The following is a 23,335-nucleotide window of genomic DNA, read 5'->3' as shown; positions in this document are numbered from 1 at the left end:
AAGCGGAGTGCAAGGGGAAGTGGGGCGCTCCGGGCAGCGCTCTGCCGGGCCTCCCCAGCCGCTCCCTGTACCCGCCTCCGGGTCACCCTCGGTCGCGTCGGCCTCCTGTGCGCGCGCCGCGATTGGCCGCGGGGCGCAAGGCCCCGCCCCCAGCGCGCGATTGCTCGGCTCGCGGGCCCCGCCCTTTTTTCCTGGAAAGTTCTTGGAAATATGTCAAAGGGCTTCCTTTCGCCGGCGCAGACGTGCTGCCCGCGCCCCACCCGCACCCGCCGCGCAGCCGGCGGTTCTAGGAAGACGCCGCTTCCCGGAAGGGCCGGGACACAGAGGACAAAAGATTGGCGCCCGCCCCGCCCGGCAGCCCGCCGGCCCGCCCCCCGCGCCCGGCAGCCGCCTCGCAGTCCCGCCCGCACCCACCAGCCCTGCAGCCGCGCCGCCCGCCGAGCCTCTCCGAGCCTCCCCGAGCCGCCGCCGCCGCCGCCGGGACATGGTCCTGTGTATCCAGGGGTAAGCGCGCTGCCGCCCCCCGTGCGGGAGGGCCGGGAGGACTTCACGGGTCGGAGCGACCTGGCGCCGTAGGACCTCGGGGGTGACCCAGGGAGCGGGGACAACGCCAGCGCCCCTACTCCTTCTGTGGGTAGTGGGCCGTGTGGACTGGCGACGGGAGGAACACGGGATGGCATAGGGCTGGGCTCTGGCTGCAGCGGACGGGCTCACCTGCCCAGGCCCCTTCTGGGCCGGGGCACTCTCCCCTCGCCCCGTCCCCGGTTTCCTGGCGACCTTGGGCCAGCCCCTGCCCTCGGTTCCATCATCCACTCTCCGGCCGGCCGTGGGCTAGCAATTGGGCTTTTCCTGGGAAGCCGCCCTGAGATCCTTGCCTGTTCCCGGGCCGGCACCTACTGACCAGCAGCTCTTGGGAGCGCCTGGTTTGTCCCGGTCTGCCTAGGGCCCCCTACAGCCACCCCATTCCCTCTCAGCCCAGTGTGGGATCCCAGTGTGGGAAGGACATTGGCTCCTGCCTCCTTTCTCCCAGTTTCCCAAAGTCTTCTGGGGTTGTGGTGAGGGCCGATAAGATGCGTCTTGGCCTCAGCAGGGCATTCTTGGCACAGCCCTTCCACCCACAGAGCCTCAGCATCCCCCTTCAACCAGGGGTCTGAGGCGCTCCAGACTGATCCGACAGGAGCTTGGAAAGGAGATGGGACTGGGTGCTCCAAACCCATGGAGAGCAGGTGGCCCAGTGGCTGCTGTTACAGAACAGGTGTAATACCAAGTGGAGGGTGGAAGGTGGGCAGGGCTGCTGTGCCCCTCATTCTGAGCAGTCCTGTTTCCAGGCAAGAGACTCGATGGGTAAGGACTCCCCTGCTGTACTTGCCCCTGATCATCCCCAGCACCTCCCTTCCTCCTCCCTGAATTTGGGGACTCCTGAACACCCCCATACTGCCTTCATCCTCAGGACCCCCAGTTCTGGGGTCCCACACTCTCTCTCACTCTAACCGCAGGGTTCCAGGGCCAGTGTTGGGTGTCAAGAGCAAGGCTGTCAAGACCTGTGTCCGCACAGCCACAGAACAGCCAGGGCCCGCCTGGGGATTCCCAACCATAGGTTTGGGCTGCCCGCTTTGCTGGGGTGCTTCCCTCAGGGCTGAGTCTGCCCACCAGCATGTCTCCAGGCAGGACTCACCAGCTGGGCCCCACAGCAGGCACATACATGTACAGGCCACCCCCACCTGGAACACACCAGCCCCCACTTCTGCCATGACGATGACACAGCCAGGCACACCCTTCAGATACACACTCACTCGCCAGGAGCTTGTGGGAGCCAGTACAGCCATTCACACACCCAGACACCATGTCGGCCCTAGAGGGGCCCACACCCACCTGTGCCCTGCTAGGCTGTCTGGGAATGGCCACCCTTGGAGGCTCCGGCCTGACGGGCTGTCCGCCTGCAGTGTCCCTGGAAGGCTCCTGGGCCTGAGCGGAGCTCTGGGCCCCGGCAGGCAGGCCGGCCACTGCCAGTTTCTTGGGGCTCAACCTCGTACTCCCCAAACAGGATTCCAGACCTCCCATAGTGCAGCCAGAGTGGGTGTGGGAAAGTACTAGATGGTTGTGCTGTGCCAGGGTCTGTGGCCCCTTCTCCTGAGTGGTCGTGGGGCGCCAAAGTGTCAACATTTTCTAAGGGTCGCCTCTAACCTACACTGGCAGGTCTGGCTCCTCTGCCCGCCTCTGCCCACCTCTTCTTGCCTTACAAGCAATACCTCCCGAGTTTACCTGCGCAGCCTTCTCAGCCTGGAGCACCTCCCCCTGCTCTTCCCGTGATCTGCTGGACTCAGCTGCGCAGACCCTGACTCCCCCATGACACCCTTTCTTTTCTGGCTTTGGGTTGTAAATTCTCTTGAGAGCAGGGCCCAGGGTCTCAGAGTGTCCAGAGGCCCAGCAGGGGACCAGACCTGGAAGTGCAGCCAGAGGATATATTTTGGGAGGAGTGAGGGAAGACCAGCAATTTCCTCCTTGGGAACCAGGGCCACGTCCTTTGGTCTCAGGAAGCCCCAGGACCACACCGCTGGGTGGGCTTCCCCTAAAGAGAAGCCACTGCTCAGACTGGGGCTAGCCCAGTAACCCAGCTCTGGCCACCTGAGAACATGGTGTGGCCGAGCCCCTCTGTACCCGGCCTGGTAGGAGCCCTCACTGGGGTGTGGGGAAAGGAAAACCAGTGAAGGGCAAGGTCTGGGTAAGGTCACAGAGCCTGGAGCCTAGCAGGGCTGGCCTGCCGGGGCAGGGTCTAGGAGGTGGGGACGCTGCCCTTGGAGCTCATATGTGGGCAGTGGGACTTGCCAGGGCCTTTAGAGGCCACCGTGTACCCCAGACCCTTGACTGGGAAGAGCAGAGAACAGGTGGGAATCTGACCTAGTTGGGGATACCGTTCTAGCCACTAAGCCCTGGTCAGGGTGGACCCAGGCCCCTCTGATAGACACTCATACCCATGGGGAGGAGGCACGTGACCTTGGGCACCCTACCATAATCTTGGCACCTCTCTGGAAGAGTCTACCTCAGCGGGAGCGCACCCGTGTGGGGCTTCTTTGCACTGGATCCTGTCTGTGTGGTGGGGACACCAACTGGCCATGGTGAGCTAGAAATTCCTGTATGGAATGATGTGTGTTTTCAGTTGGTGCAAAATAGAGACTCTTTATTGTTTAGTAAGTGCAGGAGGGTAGGGGTCTCTTTCAAAAGAGGGTCCACATGTAGGGGAAGCAATCAGGGGGCCTTTTGTGATGACAAGTGGGAGGTGGGTGCTGGTCTCACTGAGCCCATGGGTGGGCAGAGGGCAAACTGAGGCTCAGTGTCCAGAGGTCTTGAGGACATGGGAAGGGACAGGGGCTGCACTCACTGCCCACGCCCACCTTCTAGACCCTGTCCTTTGCTGGCTCTGGAGAGGATTGGGCAGCAGCCCCTGGGGGTCCAGTCCCTGGAGCTGGCCAGACCAGCTATGCAGCCTTTGGCTGCTGGGGCCTTCCTGGAGGAGGTGACAGAGGAGAGCCCAGCCCAGCCAGAGAGTGAGCCCAAGGTGCTGGACCCCGAGGAGGACCTGCTGTGCATAGCCAAGACCTTCTCCTACCTTCGGGAATCTGGTGAGTCTGAGGAGTGAGGCAAGCCTTGTCCTGGAAGTCTGACTGGGGAAGCTTAGCTCTGCCTGTTGAGGGGCGCAGCCCTGTCCCGCCAAGTCTGATGGGGAGGCAGAGCCCTGCCCTTGCCTGGGTTGGTAATCTTTCGGCCCCACTCCACTTGCCTAGGCTGGTATTGGGGTTCCATCACGGCCAGCGAAGCCCGGCAACACCTGCAGAAGATGCCAGAGGGCACGTTCCTGGTACGCGACAGCACCCACCCCAGCTACCTGTTCACGCTGTCGGTCAAAACCACCCGTGGCCCCACCAATGTGCGCATCGAGTACGCCGACTCCAGCTTCCGCCTGGACTCTAACTGCCTGTCCAGGCCACGCATCCTGGCTTTCCCTGACGTGGTCAGCCTCGTACAGCACTATGTGGCCTCCTGCGCCGCTGACACCCGAAGTGACAGCCCTGAACCTGCGCCCAGCCCAGCCCTGCCGACCCCTAAGGAAGGTGCACCTGGAGCGCCGGCACTGCCTGGCCCCATGGCCGCTGTGCACCTGAAGCTGGTGCGGCCCTTCGTGCGCAGGAGCAGTGGCCGCAGCCTACAGCACCTGTGCCGACTCGCCATCAACCGCCTGGTGGCCGACGTGGACTGTCTGCCACTGCCCCGGCGCATGGCTGACTACCTCCGGCAGTACCCCTTCCAGCTCTGACCCGGCCGGGCCTCAGCCAGCCTTACCGTGGGGTGGCCCCGCCCAGCTGGACTCGGTTCCATGATCCCTCCTGCGGTCGCCCTACAGCCCATGAGCATCTGGCATCTGGGCCAGGAAGAGTCAGGCCTGGGTGAGGGGTGGGGAGGTGCCACACAGCTCGGGGGCTCCACTATGGGAGCTGTGTGTCAGGGGAGGGAGATGGGCAGGACCCCGTCTCCCCCTGGGGCTGGGCCCAGGCTCCCCACCTGCCGCGGCCTTCTGGACTCTGCAGTTGGCCAGCCCTGGTTTCTCAGTCACAGGGTGGGGCAGGACCCCTCCTTCTCACCGGCCTCTGTCTCCAGGAGGATGGCGGCCAGAGGAACTGAACTTGACAGTGACAGTTCCCTGACGGCGGAGCAGGCAGGCTGGGTGACTGCAGTCCTACATTATTTATTTATTTATTCTCCATGGGTTGGTCTCTGCATGAGCCTGCCCCGCCTCTCTGCGTCCTGCTTGCTCCGGAGACCCCAGCCTCACTGGTCTATCTGGTGGGGGAGAGCCCCAATCTGAGACGTGCTGCTGGACCCAAGGCAGTCCTGGATGGCGTCGGGCGCCGACTCCCTCACCCGGGACTATACCCAGTCTCTTCTGACCGCAGCCGTTTTGTGAAGGTGGGCGAACAGAGGCGAGGCGTCAGAGCTTCGCAGGGCGGAGCGTCCACACAGAGCTGGTCTCGCTGGGGCTCAGGCCTGGTGTGAGCGTGTGTGCTGGGCCAGCTTCCTGCCCAGGACGGGGCCTGCACATGAGGGGGAGCAAGACACACATCTGAGAAGATTTTATAAAATTATTAAGATAACAAAACCCCAGTTTTTTTCTTCTACTGACTTCTCTATAATTACAATAAAATTGTACCTTTGTTTATGGAGTCCTCGGTGGGGCCTCTGTTGAGTTCTGGACGCTGTCTTACCACGGTCATCTGCACTTCACACCTGGTTCAACCAAGGCCCACAGACAGCATGTGGCAGTCCAGGTCCTGCGAGGGCCCCAGGGAGGAGTGGAGGGGACAGGGGGCAGATCCTCCTCATTCTCTCTTGTTCTGGTGGGTGGGAGGCAGGAGGTAAAGGCCAGCTGGACTGCCTGCAGGGCCGCTGCCAGCCAGAGTGGTGGCAGAGGAGCCCCACACCCGAGAGCCATGTGAACAGGTGCCCACTAGCGACTGGAAGGAGATTACTCGGGGGGTGGGTGCTGGGGACCATGCCTGGGGGCAGCGGCTTTCAAGATGAGGAGGCCAAGTGTCCGTGAAGCCAGGGCCAGCCATTCTGGGGAGAAGATGCAGGGAGGGCAAGGGCCCAGGGGGGCCCTGGGAAGCTCAATTCCTGCCCACAGGGAGGCCAGAGAAGGGCTGTTCACGCAGTGGGGCACAGCTGCAGGGGCTGGCCTGAGGTGGGGGCTGGTGGGGTTGGGGGGGGCCTCCCACTCAGTGTCCTGCACACCAGAGTGGGGGTGAGGAGCAGCAAAAATGAAAACATTCTTCATTTTGATGGTCTGACTTTGGAACACTTCTGCATGGAATCCTGTTACGTCCTGAAATATTAATATCTCACAGGAAGGCTCTTCTGAACCTCGTGCATAGGATCCAGCCCTTATTTTAGAATTGGTTCTGACCTTACTGTGTTCTTGGCCCTTGGACAATGGGAAGTTGTGGATCAGAAGCAGCAAATGCCGGCAGACAGAGCAGGAGGCCTGCAGAGCCACGCGTCCGTGACAAGGAAGAGGCAGGACAGGACAAAAAGCAGGCGCTACGGAGCGCAGGACCTTGCGGGCCGGGGGACAGCCACGGCAAAGGACGGAGCTGACACCGGGTGACAGTGAGCTGGGGGAGGGGCCCAGGCCCAGGCGTCCTGCCCGCACCATCTGTGGCCGGCTGCGGGGCGACAGCGCGCCTCCTCCAGGCCACCGCGGCCTCCCCGTGGCTGCGTTCCTCACTGCGCCAGCCTGGAGCTCAGCCCATTTGGTTCCCAGATGCCTGAGGTGTCTGCCTCCCCCCCAGATCTGAGTCTCCCATGGGCAGGGAGTGGACAGGGAGGGCCCAAGGCAGGCTGTTCCCCACCCGGTGCCAGGGCGAGCACGACGACACCCAGAAACTCCTCATCGTTCAGAGGGGACACAGGCTCTGCAGCTCACACGGTGCCCCCGCCAAGCTGGGAGTGCATCCCGCCGTCCCCCATACTGCACAGATGAAGAGGCTGAGGGGCAAGAGACTGGCTCAGGGAGGGAGGAATGGGGCAGAGACCCCTGGGGGCCCCAGCAGCCCGCCTACACCATGACGGGGAGAAGGGGCAGCGGGGCAGTGGGGGTGGCAGCTCCTGGCAAGCTGCTGTCAGATGCTGGCTTCATCCCTGCGTCCTTGCCAGCCAAGGCCTCTGGGGACACTGGCCTGGTCAGCAGGGCCCCAGTCCCCTCACATTCGCGTCAGCTCGAGCCAAGGTCCAGCTCTTGCCTGGGGAGGAGCTGCCAGCGACTCCTGGCACCTGACATTTTTCCACTTCTACTTTCTTTCCATGCTTCCCTGTTGGGTGTGAGCGATGCCGGCCCAGAGCAGGGGCAGTGGAGGGCAAGTCATCAGGCCCCAGAGCAAGGGACAGACCCAGCGTAAAGTCCTGGTCAGCGCACTCCCCGGGGACAGCTCCGGGCTAGTGAAGGGGTGCACCCTGCAACACGGTGGGGAAGAGAGGAGCGGCTGGTGGGCCACAGAACCCTGCACTGCACACAGACGGTAACTGATGGTTAAGTCCTGCACCAGGACACATGCTCCTCAGGCACCAGCGGGGCCGGAGTCCATGCAGGGGATGTTTCCCGGGGACGTGGTCCCTGTCCTCAGGGGCTCCTTGGCTGCTGGGTGGGAGACAATGCAAAGAGGACAAATGGGCACTCGGGACAGGTTCTGAGAGTGAGAGCAGGGGCACCGCAGAGCACGGCTCGGGTGTAGGGACACCGCTGCGGGTGACAGGGCCGGAGAGGCTCTGGAACTGGGTGGCGCGGGGCCTGCGCATCTGAGCAGAACAAGAGCTGGCTGTGAAGACGGTTCAGGGAAAGGACGTCGGCGGGGGGTGGGGGGTGGGGGGGTGGACCTCCCCGCAGGGCAGAGGCCCGGAGCAGACACTATGGTGCCTATGAAGGAGTCTGAACAGCTGCCCAGGGGGCTAAGGGGATGGGGAAGGCAGAAGGTCCTGGGTTATTTTGGTGTGGTGGGGCACCTCCTCCAGGTAACAGGGAATGCCAGGATCTGATGCTCGTTCCTAAGGGGTGAGCCTGTCCATGGGGGTGGGGGTGGGCACAAGGGCCTGGGGCCGGGAGCAGGCCAGAGAGAGGTTGTGGCATGGGATCTGGCAGGCTATGGGCTCGTGAGGGGCAGAACAGACTCAAGACCTGGTGTCTGCCCCCCAGGGGCCAGCATGCTAAAAGCCTTGGCACACACGGCATGCAGGGAGGGAGGGAAAGAAATTCAGGAGGCATTCTGGAGGAGGGGAGCTGGGGCTGCGGGCTGGGCCCTGGGCCCTGGAGGATTCTGCGCCCCACAGGGAGATGGGTGTGGAGATCAATCCTGGACTCACAACATCCCCTGAAACACAGGGACAGAGGTGCTCCTGGGACAGCCAGGCCTCTCCTGTTGTGGGCATGTCTCGCCGGGGTGCCTAACAGCCCCCTCACCGGAGCCCCTGCCTCTGGGCCTGGCTTTCAGTCTGCCAGCTCAGCGAACCTCGCTGGGCCAAGGCCGACCCGGGTCTGAACAGGGCTAGAGGCACCACTGCGCTGGCCCAACTCTCAGCCGCAGGGCCCCGCCCCCACCCTGCACACCGCCCGCCACGGAGTAGACGGGTGAGGGGCCTGAAGTAAGTCCTGACTGAGAAGGCAGGAGGATTCCGGGGACCTCAGGGAGGCCCTCTTCCTCCAGGAGAAGCGGAGCCTAGATGGCCTGCGCAGCCCTTTCACCAGAACCTGTTGGACCGGTTTCAGTACAAAGTGGGCTTGAGCTTTGCCAGAGACTCAACAGCCTCTCCCTGGTGGGGAACGTGTCCTCCCCACCCCTGACTGCGGGGACTGGGGCTCCTTCCCTAGCTAAGGCAGGCCCCACAGCCCCAGGGGTCACTGCAGTGGTGCCTCTGGGGCAGCAGGCTGAGCCTCACAAGAGAGGACGCCCTGGGGGTTCAGTCCTAGCTGGGCCATCCCCCACACCCCACTGTACCCTGACCTCCCCTCCGGTCTGGACTGTGTACTGCACACGTGGTCCATCCCCCTCAACCCCACTGAACTTCAGAAACGGGGAGGGTGAGCTCAGAGGAGAGCGGGGTCTGAGGATGTATGGAGGGATGAAAGCCCGAGGAAGGCCTGACGGGCCCAGCCTTGTAGCCGCTGCTGCCGGCACTACCTCAGTCCCATTTGAGAGATGGCCGGGCAGGTGTGACGGCCCCCGAGGTCCCCATGGGCTGGAGCTCCCTGGAGCCATAAGGACCCCTTACACATTGGCTCTGAAGCTGCCCTCCACCCTCACTGGCTGACCAAGGCCTTGGGTTCCAGTCCTTGAACAGACCCTTTGGTCTGGTCTCCACGTGAGCTGGGGTGGAGGCGATGGCAGCCCAACCCAACCTTCTAGCAACTTCTCTCACAGCTCTAGTAGCGACTAGCCATCTGCTCCCCTTGCCCAGGCCCAGGATGGCGCTCCCTGAGGCCTGTTACCCGCCCTCCGTATCGGTGCTCTCAGAGGGGAGTCACAGAGGAGGTGACGAGGGCCCGTACGTCTGGGTCTGTCCCGCCGCAGAGCTGCAAACCAGAGATACGGGCAACGCAGCCTGTCCACAGTCACCCAGAAAGGAAGCAGGCGCATGGAGCTGGAGCCCAGGGCTTTGAATCCCAGGCCAGGGCTCGTCCCGCTCACCCTAGAGCTCTTGCACCGGAGTCTGCTGCCTGCTGGCTGGTAACATGTGCAACCTGGTTTGCGGCACCCAGTCCAGACCTGGGCACTTTGCTGCCCCCAGACGCACCTCCACTCCCCGCCCATCCTGGCGACAATCCCCACCTTCACTCCCAGTCTGTGGTCTCCAGGTCCATCCACCTTGTCTCTGGTCCCTCCAGCTGCCCTCCTGATGCTCCCCAGGGCTGCCTTGTCCAGATCTAGCCCTACCATCACCCACACCTGGCTGGGCCGTCCCAGTGGCCTCCTCATAGGACCACTCAGCCCTACCACCACCTCCAGAGGTGCTTTCAAACAAGAATTGCCCTGTCCTCCCCACTTAGTGATCATCACAGGCTCCCCCATATCTTGCCCACGCCTTACGCCAGGCTCCAGCATAGGGCTTCCTAAACTGCCAAGCCATCCACTCCGCGTCCCTGCAAACAGCCCCCACACTGCACCATCCATCTGGGAAGGTCCCTGTAGCTCAGCTCTGCCAGGGCAAACTCTTACTCACCTTTCAAAGATCAACCTAAATGCTCCTTTTCTGAGAAGCCTTCCCTCGCTTCCCCAGCTTCCTCGTGCCTGCCTCAGGCACCCACTGCATCCTGGGGGATCTCCGTGGAGCCTGAGTTTTCCCAGGTCTATGCAGCCTGGGGAGGAGAAAACATACTTTCCATAAAAGATCCAAAACAGCCACTCTTAGGCTTCTGGTGGAATTTCTTACACACACACACACACACACACACACTTCCCATGAGTATCCCCTGGGGATGTCTTTGAAGAGGCAAATCAACCATGTAAAAAGAACACAGGCAGGGTTCGAATCTCAGAAGTCACTCTGGGACCTCAGGCAAACAGTTTAACCTCTTAGGGCCTCAGTCTCCCCTCCTCCCAGAGTGGCTGGGCCTGGCTTTGGGGGGGCTACAGGGTGGGTGGTGCTGATGCTTGTTGGTGAGCAGGAGGTGCTGTGGGCCCACAGCAGGGGTCTCTTTGGTGTGGCTGAAGCCTTGTGCTCATTGGAAAGACGGCTGTTTCTATGATGAAGGCCTGGTGAAAGCAGGCAGGGTTCAGAGGGGCCTCTGAGGGCTGCGGGAACTTGGGACACCCCGGCTCCACCATGCAGTCCTCTAGGACTGTCTCACCACACAGTCTGCACTAGGGACACCCACCAACAGTGGTGTGACTGCAAGGAGAGAGGTGCCCAGCAAGGGATGCAGGGCCTCTCCCCACCCCGTACCCATAAGCCAGCCTGGCCCTTCTTGTCACCAGAGCCAGTAGCTCCTCCTCCATCAGCTGAGTTCACTTCTAGCCTGTTTTGAGCTGGAGCTTTGTTCTTAAAAGTGCCCCTCAGCCTTCAGCCCCCTTCCAAGGACAATTTCACAGCTCCCCACCCCCACCAACCCTTTCGGAGCAACATCACTGTGCGCACACCGCGTTGTGTGCTTGCAGGTGCATGCACGTGTGCGCGCGCACTGGCCTCCCACTAGGCAAGCACTTCTTTGTTTTTCTCAGCCCCTTTGGGTGCATGGCCATGGTAGGAGCTGTTGGGTGAGCAGGTTCTCAGGAAACCTTCCCTCCAAAGCCCCAGAGACACAAGCCAAGGAGACACAGGCAAAGAAGGGCTTATGCAGGAGAGGAGCATGGGCGTGAGTTGAGGAGGGCCTCCTGGCGGAGGGGCTGGGCCCTGGGCAGCACTGCCAGGCCGGCGCTGTCAGCCTGGCATCTGGCAGGCAGGCTGAGCTTAGGCAGCTGAGCTGGGTGACACCAAGCAGGCTGGTTCTCTCTCTGAGTCACCTAAGTCTCAAAGGAGATCAAAGTCCTGGGTCTGCTGTCAGTCGGCCCTTTGCAGAGGGGCCAGGCTGGATCTCTGTGGCCCTTCCCCTGTTCACGGGGGCCTGGGGCTGCCTGATGGGGCATGCAGGCTGTGGGGGCAGTCACACCCTGTCAGCACCTTGACAACCACCCGCTTCATCCTCTGGGCCTCAGTGGGCGACCTGGAGGTGCTGGGCTCCGGGGTGACCCTGGGCCTTGGAGAGGGCAGAGCAGGCGGTGCGGACTCTCCCGCCCCCACCCGGGGCACGGTGTTTTCACTAGAATCGCAGCAGCTGCTGAGGCCTCTTCCCAGGAAGACAGAGCCAGAGCGCCTCTTCCAAGAACTCAGAGGAGGCCTGTGGGGGGGGTTGAGGGGGCAGGGAAGTTAATTTTAAACCAAACAGCCTTCAACGTTTCTCAGGAACTGGTTGCTCAACATGATCTGGCAGGTCCCAGGCCAGCAGGCAGGCCTGGTGCCAGCTCAGAGGTGGCATGCGGGTGGACGACACACCCCAGAGGGGTAGGCCCGGCAACCTTGAGGGAGGTTGGGCCCTGTCCTTGCCCACAGGGCCCGTCACGCCTGACCCCTACATACCTGACCTGACGTGCTGGGGGGTGGGGTGGGGTGACTTCCTCTGTCTTAACCAGATGAAGTGAAATTATAACACAACTAATAATACAGGTGTCACATCCTCTAAGGCCCCGAGACCATCCCAGGCCCCCTTTCCCTGCTCAGAAGCAGCCACTCCTGTCCCTGGCCTGTCCCACTGAAGGTCATCTGATGAAGGCCTGCTCTGAGTCAGAGTAGGGCCTGTGCCATCTGCCTGTTGGTAGGACCCTGGGGGCTCAGGCAGGCGGGGAGTGGGGCTAGAGCGTGGCACGCCGGTGTAGTTCTGAGCCCAGGGTAGCCTCCTGTGTGCGGGGGCTGTGAGTGGGCTTAGCGGGCCTGCCTCTGCCGCTGACACCGTCGGGACGCCTGCACTCACTCACTGACCTCCTGTCCCCACGCCGGTGTGGCCACCCCTCTGAGCTGACAGCTTGGGCTCGCCTCCCAGAGCCTGGTCCCCACGGAGGCCCCTCCCACGCTCCATCCCCCACCGCCTACACCAGCTGCTCTGGGACCCCAGCAGCCTGGCCAGGGAGAGGCCTCTGTCCTGGGAAGGGATCCTGAGCAAGCGCTGCCAGGAGCCGTGGTTCTTGGAAGCAGCTCTACAGGCGAGGGGATGCTTCCTGGAACCTGCAGGCCACTCCAGGGAGAGCCCAGAGGACAAGCTGCGACCTAGGAGAGGGGAAGGGGTGCTGGGGCCTTAGCGTGGGTCCTTGCTGCCAGGAAGCCCTCTCTGACTGCAGGCACCTCCCTGGACTCCATCATCCCAGCACTGGGTCTGTTGGGCCCCTGAGCGTCCTGCCAGGACAAGCCCAGGTCTGGCACAGCCCCTCCAGTCTGGAGATGGACACAGAGTGCACACTCAGACCAGCAGGGACAAGTGAGGGCATGTGTGTCTGGGGGGCGCAATGCGCAGGGACGGGATGTCAGGTATGAGCATCATGCAGGGGGTGACACCCAGTTGTGAAGGGGCAAGGGAGAGGGTGGAGCGTGGGGGCTCTGCAGTGCAGGCCCTGCTTCCTGCAGCCCCTTGCTGATGGACTCCTGTACCTCTTTGGGCCAGTCTTTCCGTGCAGGGCCTTTCCCTTGGATCCCTGTCCCCCCGCTGCAGTCCAGGCCCAGCGTCAGCGCCGGGCCACCTACAGCAGTTCCAGCATGGTCCCAGCCATGCAGCTGTGAGCATGCCTCTGGTCTGTGGGAGCCTCAGTTTCCCTACCTAGAGGACGAAGAGAGGCTGCAGGGTCCCCGGGAAGGCCTGGTCTGGGACCGGGTTAAGGCCCAGCTGCACTGGAGGGAGGGACATAGTGTCCCCATCACAGGGTCCCTGAGGCAGCACCGTCAGAGCAGGGGCCTGGAAGTGGGCTGAGGGGGCATCGAGAGGAGGTAGGGCCTCCCTCTCTTCCTGGGTGGTGTTGGGGCAGCCTTTTACCTCCTCAGAACCTGCTTGCTTCCAGAAGGATGGCGCGCCCTCTCTGACCAAGGCTGGACAGGGGTGTGGCCAGGGACGCTCCTCCGCCCTCGCACCGTCAGGCCACTTCTTGGCTTGCACTGCCCACTCACCCAGTGCGTGGCAGAGAAGGGCCCCCAGCCCACCCTGCAGGGTAAGCTCTGGGGTTGAGAAGGGCCGGCTCAGGGCCCAGTGGGGGCTGAGGCGTAGCTGTGACACAGCGGCCCTTTGGTCCCTGCAGGGTGGTGGGGCAGCCCAGGGACACAGGGCTCTGGGGCTGTCCGAGGCAGCTGGCAGTCGGCAAGGATGCTGCCACCTCACCACTTAGAGGCCTGGCAAGTCCTGCCAAGGAGAGGTGGGCCTGGGACCTGCCCAACTGAGTGGGAGGCACCTAGTGGGTACCCTGCTAACAGGGGCCAAAGCCAGGCAGCCTGTGTGACTTGAGCCACTCACACACCCTCTCTGAGCCCCTGTGTAAAGGGAGACCTACCTTACGGAACCGTGGCAAGAGGTAAATGTATATACATTAGATGATTTTCTTTCTCCCTGGGGTCTCCTCCCCATCCTGGCCCAGTCCTCTGGCTCCCCCTTGACCATGAGCCTGGGGACATGAGCTCGGGAGCACTCTGGCCCTCACCGCAGCGAGAACCTGCGGACACACCTGCTTTTTCCACTTAAGGGCAGGCTGGATGCCTCTGGTGCTCTAGGCAAAAGGACAGAGCCCGCAAACAATCTGAGAGTTTGAAGGTCATAAATCAAGCTATAAACTGCTAATAAAATATGCTCTATCTGCCTACTCAACAAACTTTCATAACAATAAAACCTGTAAATCTGTGGCTCTGGAAGTCATATAAAATATCAGAAAGACAGATCAAAGATGATCAAATTGAATCATTACAGCTCACAGCCAGGTGTTCAGTGAGGTGGGATGAGTAGGAAAACAAGGACAGGCCTGGCTCCTGGGGCACCACACCATCGTCCTCTGACAGCTATTACTCATGCTTTTATTCCAGCAAAACTACTCTGCTGTTACAGTCAAGATGTGCACACGATTACTATTCTATTGGCCATGGTGATTTGAAAGATTAAAAGATTATATCCAAAGAGCACAAAAATACAAATTAAGTGGAATTTAAAATATTAAAAAATGGAAGTACTTAAAATATATTCCAAAAAGTTACTTTTAAAATGACTGAAATTGAAAGATAAAACACAAATTAAGTTGTAATGAATATCAAATTAAAATCAAAAGGATTTAACAGGAAAATTCTATTTAACCTTTTGACATTTAATAAAAGCTGTTAACTAATTTTATAGCAATAAACCTCCAATTCCCATAGGAGTCCCCTGCAAACTCTCAGAGGGGCCCAACGCACTGCATCTCCCTGGGCCTGAAGGTCGTCATCGGGAGGGGTGCTGGGCTTGCCCCACACTGTGCGGAGCTGAGGGTTGAGCCCCAGGAACGCGCCCGAGTGTTCTTTATCCAGTCCTCATGAACTGATCGTCCGTGTGTGTGTGTGTGTGTGTGTGTGTGTGACATATTCTAAATAACAGCTCCAGGCAGATTAGAAACAGGGTGATGGACCAGGCACAATTTCCAATAAATGCTTTGGAATGATTTGTAAAAAAGTCAAGTCCACTGTCTACCTCACGCAAGCGACCACCACAAATTCTAGTGAACTAAGCATTCAAACATGAGAAGTGCGACCCTGACAGCCCTTCAGAGCCCCTGCCTGAGAGGTGCTCCAGTACCCAGCTGGGTGAGGAGCCCCTTCCCCGCTCCCACGGCTCCCCTGCATGGGCAAAACCACTTGGATATCCACTGATGCCCATTTGGTGTCACCCCCTGCCTTTGGGGGTTTCCTGCAGAAGCTGGCTTGGGGTTGAGGATCTGAACGCAAACAGGTTGTTCAGCAGGTGATACCAACAGGCTCCAGCGGGGCTCTGCGGTTCTCCCCGTTTCTGCGCTTGCTGGTAGAGGAACAGCCACCCTCGTTCCAAACAACACTCCCAAGGATGATTACAGCAAACAGCCTTAGAAGAGAGAGATGGTATCTCCCTCCGCAGGAAAAGGGCAGATTTGTCTGCTGTCCAGTACAATAGGGATAGTATCTCCCCACTGGGGCAAAGGTTGGGGATGTTTGCTTGTAGCCTATTAGATAAGATCAGGGTTCCTCTCCTGTAATGTAACCCACTGCTCATGCCAGCATCACTGGGCCCTTGCTGGGTCACCCCGGGAGAACTGGGCTGAGAGAAATGGTGTAAGAAAACCCTGGTCTTCTCTCTATAGCTGTTACTGGGGTCGAACACTGACCTCTGTTTTGGCCCCAGGAGCCTTGCATCCGCCACCAGCATCCTTGGGAATATGGCAGCTGACGTGTTAGCTCGCAAGCTGGGTAAAACCCCACAACCTCCCCAGTTCTTGGCACAGAGAAGCAGGAGAGGGGGAGTGAGACGGGGCAGGAAGGGAGCCAGAGGCCTGTCAGCGATGGGCTCTCTCTGTGGGCAACTGAGGCCAGTCCTCAGCTGAGAGATGGTGCAGTGCACACCTCAGGGCTGCCCCACCCAAGGGCCAGGAAGCTGGGACGAGGCTGCCCCCTCACCTGCTGAGGGATGCTGGGGGGAGCTCCCTGGCACTCTGGACCTCTTACTAAGCTGGCCTCTGCAGCAGAGAAAGCTGGGCTGAGCACTGCAGCAGCTGTGTGGGAGCTGGGGTGGGAGGGGCATGACCCCACAGAGTGGGGGCCCACGTGAGCAGGGCCTCGTCGGAGCACTGCCTGCCCATCCCCAGGGCCTGGCACGATGCTGGGCAGACGGGGATCCGTGCATGCCACATGGCCCAGGGGTAAGGGCCTGTTCACTTGCCTCTATCCTCCACTAGGCCATGAGCTCCTGATGGCCACTATTCACACCAGTTTGCCCTCGTACCCAGGCACCCAGGGCGGGCCTGACAATCAGCAATAACAAACTCACGGGAAGTCTGTTGCCTGCATGATGCAACTAAATAAGCTTCTAATATAAAAGACCAAAACAGAGTCGGCCAGGGCAAGCCCGGGCCATCTTCAACTGGAGAAAGGTTCTAGATCTAAAACCAGCAGCAAGCGGACAGGATGGGGGCACCAGCAGTACGCCTACCCCTACACGCGTTGAGAGAGAGAACAGAAATGCTCCAGCCATCGCTACTGCTCAGTATTGGATTGAAGGTCTTAGCCAAGTCCTAAGGAAAATAAACAAAAGCTATAAACATTAGAAAGGAAAAGACAAGTTTGTCATTATTTCAGTAGAAAAACACCAGCATAGAAAATTGAGCAACAGATCTAGGAGAAACCCAGAACATAGCCAGTTGGCCGACCACAGTCAGGTAAGCCTGGGAAGCCCGTGTGGTCGGTCCACAGGTGGCCTTGGTGGGAGACTTGCCAGCCTCGTCTCCTGCAGGCTCAGGCAGTGTGGTTGCCAGCAGTACCTCAGCCCCAAATGCCCTGCCAGGAAGCTCAGGGATGTAGACAAGGTGCCCAGGTGGGGCCCAGCCCCCACCTAGATCTCCCCCAGCTTGCTGTGTGATTCTGCGCCTCAGCTTTCTTTTCCATGAAATATGGGCACAGTTCTCAATCTCCCATGGGCTCCCATGACTTAGAGACAGTGGCTGGACCTCCAAGACAGGGGGACACCTCACATGCCAGCAAGGTCCTCATCTGGGTCCCAGAGCCTAGAGCTCCCCGACCCAAGGGAGGCCCTGAGCACAGGCACGGACCCACAAGCTGATGTCCAACACCTGCGCACAGGCATGTGCCTGGGGTACACACACGCAGAGGCATGCAGGTCTCTACGATACACATGCGTGATGTGGCCTGGCTTCCCCAGAGCCTAAAGCTTCCCACAGCCCCGCACTGCTGTCCAGAACAAGCCCAAGACCCAGCCAATCACTGGGGGCCAGTCAGGAGTCCATGTCCAAGTCCACCAGCTTCTCAAGGACAAAGCCCCACCTGAACCACCCACCCCCTTGGGCTTGGCTGACAATTGATGCCCAAAGCTTGTGGGTGGGCCTGGGGACAAGAGGGGTGACAGGACAGATAGGACCTCAGTTGCCCCTTCCCTGAGCTTGGAAGGGAGCCTCAGCCCTCAGCAGCCGGGGCCCCTCATGGAGGATGCTGGCAGGAACAGAGGACTATCCCAGATGCTGGGTCCTCACATGACCCTGAATTCCACCCCGTGCGGTGGCCCCAAGGGGAGGCTGAGGTGCTGGGCTCTGGCTGTGACTCAGCGGAAGGAGGACAGGAAGGGGGTGGTGCTGGGCCCTGGGGTTTTGCTTCTCATTTCTTTCTGTCCAAAGCAGAACAAGTTCCCAGAAGTGAAGGTACCCAGAATGACAGAAACCCCAGGCTTGCAGGGGCACTGGGTTCCCCAGTCCTCCCACCACAGGCCCAGGGAAGCCCCCCAATCCCTGTCCCCTGCTTGGGGCTGTTTCCCTGCCCCAGAGCCAGGAATTGAGTTTACGGAAGGAGCAGACTGTAGGCAGAGACTTTCCAGGTGCACAGGGCCCAGATCCACTTGCTGGCACAGATGTGGGGGACACCCAGGATGCAGGGGTGGGGCAGTCAGGGTGGGCTTCCTGGGAGAGGCAGAGGCTTCCTCCACCAAGAACCCCTGGGGAGGGCAAATGCCCTCAGAAGGTCGTTCTCTCTCAACCCTCCCTCTTTCTTTCATCTTTTCAACTATTGAAAAAAAAAAAAAAACAATTTCCAAAACCACATACAGACTCAAATGAGCACAACCCCAAATTAGGACACACCACAATCCTCCGTGTATGTCCAGAGACTGGGTTTGTGCCATCCTGTGGATGGAAGAGACTGCGAGATGGCCTTCAGAAACACTGGCACCGTTTGTCACCACCTGTCTGTGAGAATCAAGGGTCCCCTGATCTTGTGCCACCAAAATCAAACCCTTAAAGAAACCTGACACCGAGGCTGACCTAAGGCTGCAGCCCTCCTACCAGTCCCCAGGTCACGTGTGTGTGTCCACAGTTGTTCCTGACAGATGCACCGCTAATAACAGGTTGAGAATCTGAACTTAGAAAATACTATTTGTTTCAGATGCTGAGTTTATGCTTTTTAAAATCTGTGTTTGAGTTCCCCACGAAACTCGGTTTGAAAGAATGTCCTCCTTGACTCTGGGGGGCTGGGCAGGACGAAGGGCAGACCTGTGGCTGCCCGGAGCTGGGGAATGTCTCAAGGGTTTCAGGCAGGACACCCGACCCCTCGGCCTGGGACCTCCTCCTGGGACCTCCAGGGCCTGGGGGCCACCCGCCCGAGCACCCAGAATCTCCCTTCACAGAGGGCGCCTTCACTGCTCCCCTACAGCCTTTCACGCCCTCTGCCAGGCTGCTCTGCCACCCGGTGAAAGTTTGGATGCCAGGAAGGAAGCTCGCCCCACACCTGGTGCTTCTGTTCAACTCACCACTTTCCCTTTCGCCCTGGAAGCCTGTGTCAGCCCTGCAGGCACCTGGGGCACCTGCATCCCTCCGGGAAGTGAGGCCCTGAGCTGCAGTCCGCCTCGGTGGCCCGCTTGCCCCACTTGTAACTGGGATGGCATAGGACTGGGTTCAAACCCCAGGGGGTATTCTACCTCCTGGCTATGTGGCGTTAGGCAGGTTAAGACTCAGTCTCTCCATCTGTCTAGCGGGCCACGGACACGCAGACATGCAGACACAAGGCAGACATAGGATTTGTGACAGAGTATGTGGCACCTGGCACTAGCTTGCACATGGAGATACCGGTGGTCCTCCCAACGCCACTTCAAGGGCTTCCTCTGGGCTATGTCCCTATGTTGCCACATCTGGAACTCCAGCCCCACATTGCCTGGCCATGCCCCTGGGAGGCCCTGAGGGATCCCACCCTCTCAAGGTACACCCTTGGTGGACCTCTGCATGGAGCTCTGCAGAGGGCAGCCCAGGACCTAGCTATGTTGACCTCAGTGTGCCTGACAGTCAAATGGGCAGCTTCTCTTCCAGTCCAGCTGGGCTGACCCATTACTGCACCCTGCTGAGCCTTGGTTTCCCCAACACGGAGATGATGAAAAACCAGTCTAGAGGGGTGTGCAGGGATTAATAAATGCACAGCAGTGCTTGGTGCCCAGTGCTCGGCAGAGCTTAGGAAATAACGGCAAGGAGGTGCGGTGGGGGCGGGGGGAGGGTGGAAGGCCAGGGCTTCACTCGCCTGAGAGGCCCGAGGGCCCGGCGCAGCTACAGCTCCGGGCCTCTCCTTGCTTACGGCTCTGCCTCACACCGACTTCCAGGACGGCAGAAGGACTGGCTGCCTCTCCCAGCACACAGCACTGTTCCTGGAAAGCCAGGCAGGGTGGGGGTCTGCTTCTGATGAAGGGCCGGCAGCTGAGAGTCAGAGGGGAGACCTGGCTTGGGCCCGGCCTGCCTGCCAAGCCTCTGTGCTCCCTCCAGCACAGTGATCTCTGTGGGGCCTGCAAGCCTGCTGCCCCGCTCAGCAGGGTGGGATGTCTGGCCTCCCCAGTCCCCTAGGCGCACACCACAGGCCAGGGGTGCAGGCCCAGTGTGGTGGGACCCCTGCTCCGAGAGCAGTCTCTGGGGGAGACCCAGCTCCTGGCCAGGCCTATCACAGGGCAGAGCTGCTCTGAGCCATGCCCCGGGCTCAGGGGCTGAAGGGGGATCCCTTGGTGCGCCCTCTGGGAACTATAAAATTAGCCTTTCCCAACCGTTTTCCTGCAGGGTGGTTGGAGTATCTTTGGAAGGTCTCAGAATTTGAAGCTGTCACACATCTGATACCTGGTTATGAGGCCAAAGATGCCCAAAGGTCCCTTGGGGATACGTAACCAGTTTGCTCAGAGTGGGAGGAACTTAGTCGCTCTGCAAGGTGGGAACTCTGCCCCCCTCACCACGATCTGTCAGACATGCGGGTCAGGGCCTCGGCAGGCCAGGTTTCCAGGTGGGGGGCTCCCACCCCCAACCCCCCCACCCACAGCCACCTCAGCTCTCAAGGGAGAGGTGTGCCAAGCAATCCATCAGGCACTTCAGCATTCTTCCAGCTTCGCCCACTTCCAGCCACTTCCATTTTTAAGTATCTTTCAAGCATTTCACTTCAATTACCAAAAACGTGTGTTGGTTTCCTATGGCTGCTGTTAGCTAATTACCCCATAGTCTTCATTGTATGGTTCTAGAGTCAGAAATCCAAAACCAGTTTTCCTGGCTAAAAATCAAGGTGTTGGCAGGACTTTGCTCTCCCCCCCTCCTACAGGGCCCAGAGGCTGTCTGCACTCCTTGGCTCACGGAAGTCCCGCACACTGTGGCACTCCGGCCTCTGCTTCCGTCCCACATGGCCTCTTCCCTCCGCGCTCCCGCCTGCCTGCTGTGAGGACACCTGTGGCCTACCCCAAGCCCACCTGGATAACCAGGATGATCTTCCCATCTGAAGATCCTTACGTCCCCCTTTGCCATCCACGTAAGAGAACATACAGGTTTGGGGACTGAGGACATGTCCCTGGGACCAGTATTCGCCTCCCCAGGAGGCAGGGTGCTCGGCCAGTCCCAAGCTCCAGCCAGGGCTTACCCAGGACTGCTCTGGCCCACACTCTGGCTGGGAGCTGGCTGGGCTGAGCTGCAGGGAGCCTCGCGCAGCCCCCACTGCCGCCCAGGACAGTCTGTACTCCTGGTGCAGCTGCCGTCAGAGATCAGGTGCACTTGAGCCCATGGGGTGGCCACAGCTCTACCCAAACAGCCGCCGGGCATGAGTGGGAGGCCAGGCCCTCACAGCTCTCTCCCTGCTGACCAGAACGTGGGAGCTGCTGTCAGGTCATATGAGCCGTGGGGAGCACTAGCTCCATTCTGGAAAATACTCCCACTGTTGGCCTATTGGTGGGTGTTTGCTGAGCCTAGGCTTTGCCAGACCCGCATGGGGCCCATGAGGGAGACAGGACGGTTTCCAAATGCACCAGGCAGAATATCAGCGTGGTGAAGTTTGGGCTGGGGGCTGCAGGGAGAACAGGGCATTTATGCTAGGGCTTGGAGGGGCAACTTGGATGGCAGTGGTGGTCAGGGCATTCCTGCTGGCCATGCTGCCTGGGCAAAGGGAGAAGGTATGTTAGGGAGCGGAAGGTTCTGTAGGGAGTGGACAAAAGAATCCAGAGGGGGATGAAGACACGCTGGCCTGAGAGGTTAGCGCAGTTCTCAGCCTGTCCAGAGGCGCCCTTTGTTCTGACGGAAGCCCACTCAGAGGGTGACAGGGCCTGAGGGGTCCCCGAGGGCCTTTCCAATAGCCGTCTTCCCCCACCTCCCCAGGCCTGGACTCTGCAGGACCCAGAGACCACACTCCAATCACAGAGGGCCAGCCAAGAGTTTAGGGTAGGGAATGGAGGCAGTTAATGGCCCAAGTGGGGAGGGGGGGTGGAAAGGGCTTGGGGACACATGTCAATAAACCAGGCAGATGGCCCCATGGAGAAGCCACGGGCAGCTAAGAAGCATGCAGGTGTGAGGCAGCATTTCCCCAGCCCCCGGCTGCCGGGGAATCACAGGTGCGCACAGCACACCGAGGGACTCCGCCTGCGCTCAAGGCCCTGACTGATGAGGGCTGGCGGGCAGCAGGCACCTCCCTCAATACTTCAGGGGCCCGAAGAGCCGGGAGTCCAGCGTCAGTTTCACGTCCCCCTGCCGTCCCACCCCTGGGGCTCCAAGCACACTCTAGAAGGGGCAGCTCACACCTGACTCCAGGCCCAGGGAGGAGGGAGGGCACGCGAGCCTCGCTTCCCCAGAGTTGGGGCCCCTGGGGGCTGTGGCTGGGCCTCGGGGCACTCAGGCCCTGGTGAGGAGGGAGGGGACCGAGGGGAGATGTGGGTTGTCAGCCTGCCAGTCTCGCAGGGGCTCCACCTCCACAGGACAGAGAAGTCAAGAGCCCAGACTGAGGCCCGGGCCTCCCCTCCTTTCCGGACTGCTGTGCCTCCTCCTGCCTCGTGTTGGTGTCAAGCACCAGACAGGTGCCACAAGGGCCGTGACGACACTCACAGTGCCCCATGGAGGGCGCACCCCAGAGGGGCCTCACAGCCATCTTGTCAGATAAAGCATGTGGCCCGTTTTCAGGCTTGGAAGCCAAGGGTGAGGGAGGTGGGGTCATCTGCCCAAGGTCACACCCTGGGGAGGGGCAGATGCCCGATCTGCACCCAGGCTGGTGTGGCTCCAACACAAGCTCAGCACCCATGGCCTCATCAAGGCAGCGGCTGCAGGGGGCTGCCCACCAGTCCCCATGGCTTGGACCTCTCTCCCACAGGAGGCAGGAAAGGGAGTCGTCCCCAAGCGTGGCTTCTGTCTGTGAGCCCAGCTGCCCCAACACTGCCACTCTCCATCATGCCATCATTATGCTCTGGGGTGCTGAACCTACACCCTTGCCAAGCCCTCTCCTCAGTAATGGGTCTGAGGCCAGGGGAATGAGGCCATTAGGGTTGCCAGCCCTGGCTGAGGTGTGGGCCAGGCTGTGGGACACAGGGGCAGCTGCTCTGAGACTCTGCCGCGGATGGCAAGTGCCCAAGGGCACAGGCAGGGGAGGAAGGCGATACTGGGTGGGCACAGCAGACAAGAGCCTGAGAGCACAGGGCTGAGAGCCGGGGCCTCGCGCTCGCCCACCTGCCCTGCCCTCCCATCTCCCTTCCGGAGCGGCCCTCAGGCGCAGTCTCTGGCTCCTCCTTGGAAGAAGCCAGGCAGCTTGGTATACATGCAGCTGGGGCTGGGCAGGGGCAGGATCCTGGGGTCCCTCTGCTAAGGCAAATGCGACCCCTAGCTGCAGCAGGGGTGCCCCTTGGGGAGGTATGACCCCAGCAATGTCAACTCCCTGAAGGCGGGACTGACCTCCCATGCCCACTCGCCCACTCCGGCCATGGGACCGCAGGCAGGCCACGTTCTCTGGGGCAGCCCCGAGTTGGAATGGGCACAGCAACACGCCCCACCTGAGAGCACCCTGAGGCTGCCACCTTTTGCTGGCCTTGGAGCCTGGGGAGCCCGCTTCTCACAGGGAGAGGGGCTGCCGGAGGGCCCGCAGCAAGGTAGCCCTGAAGCCCAGCATCCTGGCTTCAGCAGAGGACGCTGTTCACCGGACCACATGCCTCTGGCCACCACACCACCAGGCCAGGCGCATGAACGCCAGGGCTGGGGTGGGGGAGTCCAGCACAGAGAGCCAGCCTGGAGGCTTCCTGTCATGGTGGACAGAAGGCCTG

The 23,335-nt window shown here is 60.5% G+C and overlaps 1 protein-coding gene and 1 long non-coding RNA gene across 3 annotated transcripts; one reads left to right on the top strand and one right to left on the bottom strand.

Annotated features, from left to right (window-relative positions):
* Positions 1-343: 343 nt before the first annotated feature.
* CISH (cytokine inducible SH2 containing protein) lies at positions 344-5,216 on the top strand. The gene is made up of 3 exons (XM_073230631.1): positions 344-504; positions 3,400-3,620; positions 3,783-5,216. Exons 1-3 carry the CDS (start codon positions 485-487, stop codon positions 4,310-4,312), a joined length of 771 nt encoding a protein of 256 aa, XP_073086732.1. The 5' UTR covers positions 344-484; the 3' UTR covers positions 4,313-5,216.
* LOC108402881 (uncharacterized) lies at positions 4,952-21,300 on the bottom strand. 2 transcript variants are annotated; one of them, XR_001854554.3, is made up of 4 exons: positions 20,686-21,300; positions 9,760-9,895; positions 5,204-5,387; positions 4,952-5,087 (listed from the first exon to the last, which is right to left on the bottom strand). It is a non-coding gene; the product is annotated as an uncharacterized lncRNA (long non-coding RNA). The 2 variants fall into 2 exon arrangements; XR_005054808.2 differs by lacking the exon at positions 20,686-21,300 and adding an exon at positions 20,519-20,678.
* Between the last annotated feature and the right edge of the window lie 2,035 nt (positions 21,301-23,335).

Source organism: Manis javanica, chromosome 3 (assembly GCF_040802235.1).
Source record: "Manis javanica isolate MJ-LG chromosome 3, MJ_LKY, whole genome shotgun sequence".
Taxonomy (NCBI): Eukaryota; Metazoa; Chordata; class Mammalia; order Pholidota; family Manidae; genus Manis; species Manis javanica.
Note: the sequence above shows the minus strand (reverse complement) of the source record. Positions and strands in the feature narration are given on the sequence as shown.